General features: G+C 32.0%; 2 protein-coding genes across 2 annotated transcripts in view; one reads left to right on the top strand and one right to left on the bottom strand.

Moving 5' to 3' along the window:
* The window catches only part of LOC117175605 (zinc finger MYM-type protein 1-like), a 34,363-nt gene extending 31,846 nt beyond the window's left edge, over positions 1 to 2,517 (bottom strand). Inside the window, exons 1-3 of the mRNA XM_033365312.1 lie at positions 2,412 to 2,517; positions 1,459 to 2,009; positions 1,138 to 1,408 (exon numbers count right to left, since the gene is read on the bottom strand). Of these exons, the coding sequence (XP_033221203.1) occupies positions 1,138 to 1,408; positions 1,459 to 2,009; positions 2,412 to 2,517 (928 nt within the window). The remainder of the gene's footprint in view (positions 1 to 1,137; positions 1,409 to 1,458; positions 2,010 to 2,411) is intronic.
* A 1,983-nt stretch (positions 2,518 to 4,500) lies between these two features.
* Positions 4,501 to 10,846, top strand: part of LOC117175604 — a 54,186-nt gene continuing 47,840 nt past the window's right edge. The window contains exon 1 of the mRNA XM_033365311.1: positions 4,501 to 4,521. The gene's annotated coding sequence lies outside the window, so the exon portion shown is untranslated. The remainder of the gene's footprint in view (positions 4,522 to 10,846) is intronic.

Here is a 10,846-nt window from a genome sequence, read left to right as displayed (position 1 = left end):
TTGAAAAGCGATTGACCAAGTGTATAGAGCTCCAAGGAGATTATGTTGAAAAGTAAAAAAAAATTTACCCAAAAAAAATTGTTTTTATACTTCATTCTAAGGGCTTATTGAACTACCCTCGTATTATTGATGAAAAAGTCAATTAATTATTAGATGACTAATTTTTCCACAACATCGAACTAGATTAGTATTTAATTTTAACTTTTTCTTTGAATGAAGTATTTTATATTGTGCAACCATTTTTTCTCAACATTTTGCTATCATATTATAATTCCAGAGTTTTTAAGAAGAAAACATGTCTTTTTTTACATCTGGGTACAGTGGCGTAGCCAGGATTTGGCAAGGGGGGGGGGTATGTCCGAACAGAAAGTGAGATACTACTTACAGGTGAAAATTAGGGTAATATAGTAAGACATAACATTTCTAAATATCATATTTATTATTATATTATTCCTATTTAAATATTAATTTTTTTAATGTTTATTTAATATTTCGCTCAGTCTAATAATAACAATAATATTAATAATAATTGTTCAATGTAGTGTAGTCTTATTTTATTCTATTAGGATAGTTTAGTATTTAATTTTATATTTTAATCTTTAGGTTTCGCGGGTTTTTCATAAGAACATTGAAAATATCCTCAGGGTTCGGTGATTGATTTCGGTGTATATTCAATAAAGCTTTACCATTCAACTTTGTTTCTCCCGTCGAGTTTCGCAAGTAATTTTTGAAACGCCGAAGAGTGGAAAATGATCTTTAATTGGTACAGGTAGACACTGGCAAAGTAGTTAATATTTCCAGCAAAATATAAATATTTGGTCTGATGTGCCACAGTGCGCGGAATTTCAATGAGAAAAAAGTGTTTCGTAGCAAAATTGGAAGCAGATTCGAATATCTTGGAAAACTCAGAATCAGTCTGCAGACAAAGATTCCCTATCCTCCCAATTTGAGATTTCTATCAGAGCTGGAATTATCACATCTTAAAGATCAGTCGCAGTACTAATCGAATCATACTTTGGGATGAAACGAGTTGCGCCAAGTTTTTTTAATTTTTCGGGTTTCGACAATGGAGTTGCAGTTTCAATGCAATTTTTAAAACTTCCTGTCGGTTCGGAGTATTAAAGAAACTATACAAACTTTGTACAGTTCCCATGCAATTTCTTATTAGAGATACGTTGCACGCGTCAGATACTGCTAGATTGAGACAATGAGGAGCACAATGCACGTACAGAGCTAAGGGTAAAGTTTCTCTGATAGCAGCTTGTACACCGTTAAATTTTCCATTAATTGCAGCAGCTCCATCATAGACTTGACCACGAGCTTTGCTTATATCTACACCAAACGAGCGTAAATTGTCCAAAATTATTTGAGCAATACCTCTTCCTGTCATGTCTAGAAGTGGAACGAACTGAAGAAAAATTTCATTACAATACACTTATTACTGTCAAAATAACAAACGCACAAAGAAAACTGTTCAATGCAAGCAATATCTTGTGTTTCATCAGCAATGATCACAAAACAGCTTAAAGCATTAACTTTGTTCACAATTTGATTGCGGATAACATCATTGCAAGCATCAAAAATTTCATTTTGTATCGTTGGACTTATGTACAGCGCATTCTCATTACTATTCTCTAACATTTTCTTCAAATCATTATCGTGTCTACCCCGATAGCGCAAGAGAGCTCGAAAATTACCGTCGTTATCATCTAGTTCCTCGAATACATCGTTGATGGGACCGGCATCTCTGTGACCTCGCAGAAGAAGATCCTGTCTTCCACAAAATATCACAGTTTCAATCATTGTTGCTAATTTCTTCCGGTTGTCTAATATTTGGCGTTTCTTTTCATTTTCCAATTGCACATGAATTCCTTCATTTATTCCAGATATAAAGTCGACGAGGCCTTCTGCATTCTCGATACTCTCTTTGTGATACTCATATATCTCATGTTTAGAGAATCTTTCCACTGCATCTTTCCAATTATCGAAGGAGACAGTGCAAAGTTTACCTTCAAAAGTAAAAGTTTTATTAAAATTCTTCATTTAAAAAGTTTCAGTTACTGTTACAAAGGACTTTGTTACAATTACAAAGGATTATGGAGATATAACTTTTTTTTAATTTTCTATTACTTCAAAATCAGCAAGTATTTGCGCAAAGATATATTTCATTTAATAGTATGTTTTGAGTTATATTGGAAGAAATTTAGATGAAAAAAATATTATTAGGGAGAAACTTTCTCTTACGATTATTCTTGTTAATTGTATCAATAAATGTATTATTTAGAAATTTTTCGACAAAAAAATTCGGTTTTTCGATATCAGTTCTTTAAATTAGGGACTTCGTAATAATTTTAGCAACACTTATAATTAGTTGACGGATTTTATGTTCTTTAATTTAATTAAAGGAATACATTCTTTGGGCATTTGTCGACGGTCATATTCGTTTTTTTCCACGTCAGTCCATTTACTTAGGAATTCGATGGTAATTTTATCGACACTGATACTTATTTGACACATTGTATGATTCTTTAACAAATATAATTTAAAAAATGTATTATTCGGGTATTTCATAAAACAAGCCATTCTTTTTATTTTTCAATTTCAGTCATTTCAGTTTTTACTAAACCGAAAATAGTTTATTATAGACATAAGATAAAGAAAAAGGATACTAAATATACTAGATATACTAGATATACTAGATACTGAAGTAGAGGCCTTATCAAACTAATAAAAGTAATGAGAGATTAATACTAAAATGACTGAAATTAAAAATAACCTTTTTTTTCTTGACAAATGCCCAAATAATGCATTTAAAAAAAATAAAATTTGTTTAAAGAAGCCATACAATGCATCAACTAATTATTATGAATGTTGATAAAATTATCATTTTAAAAGGATTGACATAAAAAAATGCTTTTTTTCGACAGATGCATGAATAATGGAATTGTTTAATAAATATCAAATTTGCCAACGAACTATGAATGTTGCTAAAATTTCCTGATTAAAAGACTATCAGTGAAAAAACGAATTCCTACGGGGACAAATGCTTCAGTAATACATTTGCTTACTAAATTCGTTTAAAAAATGATAAGAGTATAAAATTATTATGAATTTTGCAGAAATTATCTTGAAATTCCTCAATAAAATAACCAACATACAAAGAATTAATATTTCGGTCAAAATTTGCCTGAATAATAGATTTGTTAATTATATTTGTTTATAATAAAACCAGAATGATTCTTAAGAGTAATTTCATGTATTATAATATTGTTTTGCGTCCAAATTTCTTGCAATATAACTTTAAAAAATATAAAATTAGTGTAAAATATAGAAAACACTTTCAATCAATAATTAATTCATAGAAATTTTAAAATAATTATATCATAATTAAACAACTTTAACTAATGAAACTCTATGATCCATGGTCGATTGTGATAATTTTCGTACTATTAAAAACCACCAGAAACGTAAAAAAAAAATATCATACTTGTTTGTTGATTAAAAAATTGAAAAACTAGATGAAAAAAGGCTCGACAAAACTGTTACGTCCTGTGAGGTATTATAACCATGTTATTTATACTTACATTATTAATCATCGCTATATTTATACTTATAATTTACATTAGTAATTATGAAAGGAAAGGATTATGTTCTTATATAAACGCACAAGCACGTGTATATTTATTATTATCCAGTATGTTAAAAATAGTATTTTAGACATCGTGATACAAGCCACGCAGTTTGCACAACTTGACTTTCAATACACCGCCAAAATACAATGACTCCTCATCTACAAATCTTCGGCGTCTGCTCACAAAAGTCAGCCTCCAAACATTAAAGAGGGTGGCACAATGGCCAGTTCCTTGGACTCAAGGTACTGTACCCCCGATTCTACGCATTCAGATATAGAAACCTGGAAATACATAGGAATCAATTAATATCAGTTGTGTCGTCCCCTCACCGTCAAATTTTTGGTTATTAAGTTTTTGGTTCTGATCACAATGGAATCTAACATATATAAACCCAGTATCTGAATAAAAAGTTAGTCTATTATCAAAATTCAAATCGGGCGGAAGCTCTGCTGAAAAGCACATCAAAAAGTCAGTCGATCCCCATATTTCTAATCGGGCGGAAGCTTTGCCCTAGAGTAGAATGGAATAAATCTCTGAATATTATATCAATTAAAAGACTCGATTAGAATTTCAAATCTCTTTCAAATAAGTAAAACTTTACTCAGAAGATCCCTTTTGACAATACCATAGTCAACCATAATTACCCCTGAGTACCAGCAGGAGAGTCGAGCCTACCTGAAAACTGCAGCCTCCTTTGACAACACTCATTGCAAACCATCATTACGGTGAATCACCAGAAGCACGATGAGGCCCACCTGTTAACCAGTAACCACCAGCACGACTACCTGAATCCTTCCGAGCCAACGACAACAAATCTGACTAAGTAGGAAAAACCAGTTTTAGACTGAGATACCTGCAAACAGTCACACCGAAGACACAAACACTACAGGTAACAAAAACACCAATACATTCTCAACTTTGTACTCTTTCACGCAGTTAAAAGATAATATGGAAACTCCGAATTATAAGATACGACTATAGAAAGACTTTTATAACAAAATGTCTCAGATAGAAAAACCTTTACAACTACTAGAAGAATTAGTATTAGGAAGAGGACGAGTGTTAGCTACTCGTACTTAGGATACTAATATCCAGCATGTCCTGACAAATAACATACAATTTGTAGTGACTTTAGAGTACAAAAAACGTAGTATAATCAGTACTGGAAGAAATGAAGACTTAGCAAAACAAAATGCAGCAAGAAATGATTAATAAACACGAAGAATTTTGTATTCACAGTCAATTTCAAAAACCAAAGTATATAATACTATTTATTCAAACAAATACTTTCACGAAAATATACACTGAAATTGTAGTGTACAGAATGAGCGACAAACGGGAACTGCACACACAGCTTCTGTGGCAAAAAATTATGCAGCAATAAAAGTACTATATGCAATAAAAAATGCAATTAAAAATAAATTCCAATCCATCACAAGAATTCCTATTTGAATTCCTCAAAATCCAGTTGATAATTCTTTACCTTCTACATCTACTTCTGAACCGAATAAAAGATTGAATAAGAAAGGCAAGAAAAATATATCTGCTTTGCCAGAAAAAGTTAATGATCATTGTACTCACACGCAAAAGTATGCTTTGAAAGATACAAAACAACCATTACACTATCACATTTGTTCAAAGATCCAATCTAAGTCGACAATTCCTTCACACGTTAAAACAGAAGAAAACGATATAATAATTAAACAAAAACTATAATAATTGAATTATATAATAAACAAACACATTTTTCCCTTTTTTAATTTTTAATTTAATTTTTTTAAATTAAACACATTTGCATTTCTCACAACAAAAATAACAAATTTCTTTTTTTTGTCATCTCTTTACAATAGGAAAGCGATTATATAACGGAAAGAATGTATGAATATAAATGCAACATAAAAATTGGGAATTTTGAATCACATCGATATTCAGAAGGATTTTACTATCAAATATGGCCTGAAAGAACCTGAATTTTATACCCACCGAGATCCGAAATATGCAACATACCTCACTTACAATTCTTATTGTACAGTTGGAATTCATTTTACAATTACAACTGGAATTAGTTCAGAAATAGCTGCACATAAAGCAGCATTGTTGAATTTAAAATTACTAATGGAAACTTATGATCTTTGCGAAGATCTACATTTGAGTAAGGTTACAAAAAAAACTCAAGAAATAAGCATTCAAACGGATTCTAGACCCAAACTAGTACCATTGGCAAACTCTTACCAGCGTTGTAACGTAATAAATCACACGGCAAAGAATTGTAAACACCAAGCGAAGAAGAATAATACTAACAATAAACTAAACATTACTAAACAATATTAACTTTTCCGGAGTTTCTTTTCATATTAACAAAAAAACTTGTGCATGCGAACTTTTACTAACCATATGTTCCAATTTCTTTTTTTTTAGGAAACTGGCATTTAATCCGAGAAGCATCGTATATTAGAGATCACTATTCATTTTCATCAATCTACTAATATTAATGTTTAAGCCTTCTGCACTTAATGCAAGCTCAATGTACATAAAAACGAAATTCAGAAACATGACAGGTTTATTCTACGAGCCTTTGGCTAAAATTAGATTTCTTTCAAATGAAAAGTATTTATTTTCATATATAATTAATTACATGTAAAGACAATAATAAAATACCAAATATCGACCAATTGTAAAGGGATCTTTGAAATATTCCAGTGATCCCCAGTTTTACAAGTGCGATTTGGATTATTAAAATTGGTAAGTTTCATCAACGAGCTTAGAGCTTAAAATATTTACCATTTCTTTGGAACTCAATCATTAAGATCTACCTTTATTTTAAGGTGGAGATGTAGAATGAAGAGTTTCTGCTACCTGCGAATCAAATATTAATATAATCCTTTTGGATATTTATCAAATCAGCTATCTCTCTTTAAACTTGTAATTTCTTTAATTTAATAAACTTGTAAATATTGTATATTCAGTTGCATTTCAAGTTATTTATAGGGTTACACACCATAATTTAAAAAAATTTAATTTATTTTTTGAATATTTTTTTGAAAATAAAACAACAAAAAAAAGCACATAATACTTCAAGTTTCGAGGATAAAACCTTAATTTTTTCCTCAAGTTCAAAAAATTTTCAAAACGAAACTTTAGAAAACAATACATTCAACGACGTGACAATCACAAATTTTAACATAAATAGTCAGGGCCAAAATAGAGAAAATTCAAAAATAAATGATAATACACAGAAAAATCCTTTAAATAAAAAGTCAGGCTCATATTTTGACCCACAAAGGTTAAACATGAATAGACTACCTACTAACCAACAGGTCTCACTCAGAAACACACTAGAAGTCATTCCATTATTTGATGGAACAAATAACGCCCCTTTTAGTCATTTTGTTGAGACATGCGAAGAAGCAAGGTCAATGCTACCAGGGATGGAAGTAGAAGCAAACCTAGTTAAACTTCTTAGAAGTAAACTTGCGGGGGATGCCCAAAAATGCATATATGGGTATACCTACAATACGATTGATGAACTAACAAATAAATTCAAAACAGTATATGCACCATTAAAAATAGTTTATTAACTTCAGAGAGAATTAGGTTACATTTATCAATGGGAAAACAAAAAGTACTTTCCTATGCAACTAGAGTAAAAGAAATCTCAGATAAAATTAGTGATGCGTATAAAGCAAAAAATAAAATTGTTTCAATAGTAGAAGTCAATAAAATTAAACACAACTTCATAGAATAATGAGAAAAAGGCGCAGTCGATTGTTTTATCAGAGGTTTAAGAACAGAACTTCAAGTAAGAATACAAAAATTACAATCATTTTCAGAAACAGTTATCTGCGCATCAGAAATAGAAAGGTCAGAGAAATAGAAATAGAAAGGAATAGAAATCCGGGAATAATGTCCCGGATTTTTTGGTCCCTTGTAAGAACTATGAGTGTTTGTAAATCACATTTGCCAAGGGTGCAGAAACTTTATCGGTTCGCGCGCATGAACTCCCATCAAGATCCGCTGGTCCAGTGGATCAGAGTCTGACTGGTGACCACGCTGCTGCGGGTTCGAATCTTTTTCTCAACTTTTTTTTCGTATTTTAAACATATCAAGTAATAATTTTTAATGCTTTCCCGGCGAATAAATTGTTTTTTTGAGGAATATTACTGGGAAATAAATAACCAAGGGTGCAGAACCTGTACCGGTTCACGCGCATGGACTCCCATCAAGCTCCGTTGGTCCAGTGGAAAAGAGTCTGACTGGTAACAGCGCTGTCGAGCTTTCGAATCTTTTTCTCAACTTTTTTTTTCGTATTGTAAACATGTCAAATCATAATTTTTAATGTTTCCCCGGCGAATAAATTATTTTTTTGAAAAATACTATGGGAAATAAATATCATACAGACACTTTTCGAATAATTTATTTGTATAATCGTAATTTTTTTACATTTTTGCGGGTGACAATCGTCATGGATTATTACATAGCTGGGTGATGTACTGTTCACTACAGCGACGGAAGAAATGTGAATCAGCCAAAGATTAGGCAGTTTTCAATTGGGAAATTAAAACAAAAAATATGAATACAATTTCCTACAAAATATTGAAATGGACTTTTTTGCAAATTACATCTGCAAACGCATAAATTTTATAAATAAAACAATTTATGATTGAATGTAAATTTGTAAATTTACTCAGTTTGAAATTATAACTGGATTATAAATTATAAATTTATCAAGTTACCCAGGAATAACGTTCAAAATTACAAATTTAGAATTCACAACATTTTGAAAGTAGGACCTCTGCAAATTTATTTATAAATCGGAAGTTTATCAATTCCCCCGACTTAAAATTTCGATATTACACAATTTTCCAGATTTATAATTTTTAAATATAAATTACAAATTTATCAGTTTGTAAAATTTGTTGTTCTAAATTGCCAAATTTATCACATCTACAATTTTGTAACGTAAAGCGCGGTAAGTGCTTACATTTTCTTTTAAACTGTAAGTTTATGAATGCATTTTTATGCAAGTAAAATATGAGTAAAGTTACGGCACTGACCACTACAGTATCTGACACGTGCCCTTCTCTAATCGGAGGATTTCGTATTTCGCAAAATTTGGGGACACTATCTTCAAGACCTGGCCCTTTGGAAGAGCCGTGAATCTCTAGAATTCTTCTATTATCTCAGAATTGTGAGTAAAAAAATAAACTAGCAAACGATTCTAATCCTCAACAAATTTTGTGACTTTTCAATATTTTATTGATCCGAGGATCTCGCCAAACCCAGGATATTTGACAAGTTTTCCCTTTTACGTTCACAAATCCTTCGAAAAAAATATATATGGAACCAGTGCCGTACCTATTTAAAAAATTCAAAGTCGGATTGAACCTACGCCCTTAAGCAATAATTGATTTTTGAATTAAAAGAGTAAAAAAATTCAAAGCATGAAAAAATGCAACAGATTTCCAAGAGTTCAAAGCATACGTAGAATTCGAAAGAATTCAAATGATTTAAAAATGAATTTAGAATAACTTAAAAGAATTAAAAAGAATTAAAAAGTATTCAAAGAATTCTGAAAATCAAGTTCTACACTTTAGCAATTGGAAAGCTAGAGGGTGGATGAGGTTGGATGCCTTTCCTTTGTAGCAACAGATTGCAAAGAATTCTAAAGAATACACAGAATTCTTTGAAATATTCCAGTGATCCCCAGTTTTACAAGTGCGATTTGGATTATTAAAATTGGTAAGTTTCATCAACGAGCTTAGAGCTTAAAATATTTACCATTTCTTTGGAACTAAATCATTAAGATCTACCTTTATTTTAAGGTGGAGATGTAGAATGAAGAGTTTCTGCTACCTGCGAATCAAATATTAATATAATCCTTTTGGATATTTATCAAATCAGCTATTCAAACGTATTCAAAGGATTAAAAAGAAGTCGAAAATTCAAAGCACTTAAAAACATTCAAAAAATCTAAAAGTATTCAAAGAATCATACAAAAATATGTTCTACACTTTAACAAATGGAAAGCTAGAGGGTGGATGAGGGTGGAAATCGGAAAAAACAGGGGAAAGGGCGGTAATTTTACGTGACGGGAATAAACTGCAAAAATGACAGGAATTCACTAAGCTGTCGGAAATTTTATTTTTTTTTGAAAATATTGTCTTACTGCAATGTAAACGTTTTACCATGAGTTCTGTATTCGCAGAAAGCGAATCGATGTTTTTAAAAGTTTCAATGAGCACGTTTTACATCAGGATGTAAGATTGAGATGGAGCTTGTTTCAAAGTAGGTAAGAGCTCGGTGTCGACCAAGTGGTGGAGCGGATTCAACGGTTACAATTCTTAAGACGCGTCAGGATAGGGTACATGCAGGTTGAACCTATAACACAGAATTAGATTTAACGAGCGATTGCAGCTCGTTAAGTTGCTAGGCAGTCACGCCTCCATAAAGAAATGAGAGCTTAGAGAGCACTGTTAGCTCGCTAAGATGCTAGGTGTGAGAAGTCTCCATATGTAACTAAGATCTTAACGAGCACTGTTAGCTCGATAAAGTGCTAGGCGTGTAAAGCCTCCATAGGTAAAGAAATTCTTAACGAGCATTGTTAGATCTATAAGTTGTTAGGCGTGTAAAGCCTTCATATGTAAAGTAGATCTTAATAGGCATTGTTAGCTCGATAAGTTGCTGGGCGTGGTGAGCCTGCATTAAGAAATGCATACTTACTATCTCTGATTGGTACGATGAAGTAGATTTTGGAAGGGGTTTCGGAAACCCACTCGCTAGAATGGATCGAGTACAGCTCGTGGTTAGCCAGAAACAACTGCTCTCTCCTGGATGGGCTTTAGATGGTAAAAATTAGGTTGTCCTGTCGATTGTTCAATTCACCCTGGCAGCATAAGTTCCACTTTTCTATGTCCAATTCCAATCGGACCTCCCAACACGGACTCCAATTGCAACAGACACATTATCTCACCGGCACAATTTCAACACTGATAACGAAACAAGACGAGAAAGGAATGCTCACTTAACACTGTGGCCACCATTTTAATCCTACGAATGCACAATTATTCGCACGAAGCGTTACACTAGTCTTGCTTTGACTTTTCACGACATAGTCGACCGAGCATCAAAACTGAACTGAACTGAAAATGCGTAAACGCAACAAGATCAGGCACTTGAAAGACCGCAGTAGGTAGCAAACGAACAATAGAACGGTT

This window comes from Belonocnema kinseyi, chromosome 6 (assembly GCF_010883055.1).
Source record: "Belonocnema kinseyi isolate 2016_QV_RU_SX_M_011 chromosome 6, B_treatae_v1, whole genome shotgun sequence".
NCBI lineage: Eukaryota > Metazoa > Arthropoda > Insecta > Hymenoptera > Cynipidae > Belonocnema > Belonocnema kinseyi.
The sequence above is the reverse complement of the archived record's forward strand: the minus strand, read 5'-3'. Positions and strand labels throughout refer to the sequence as shown.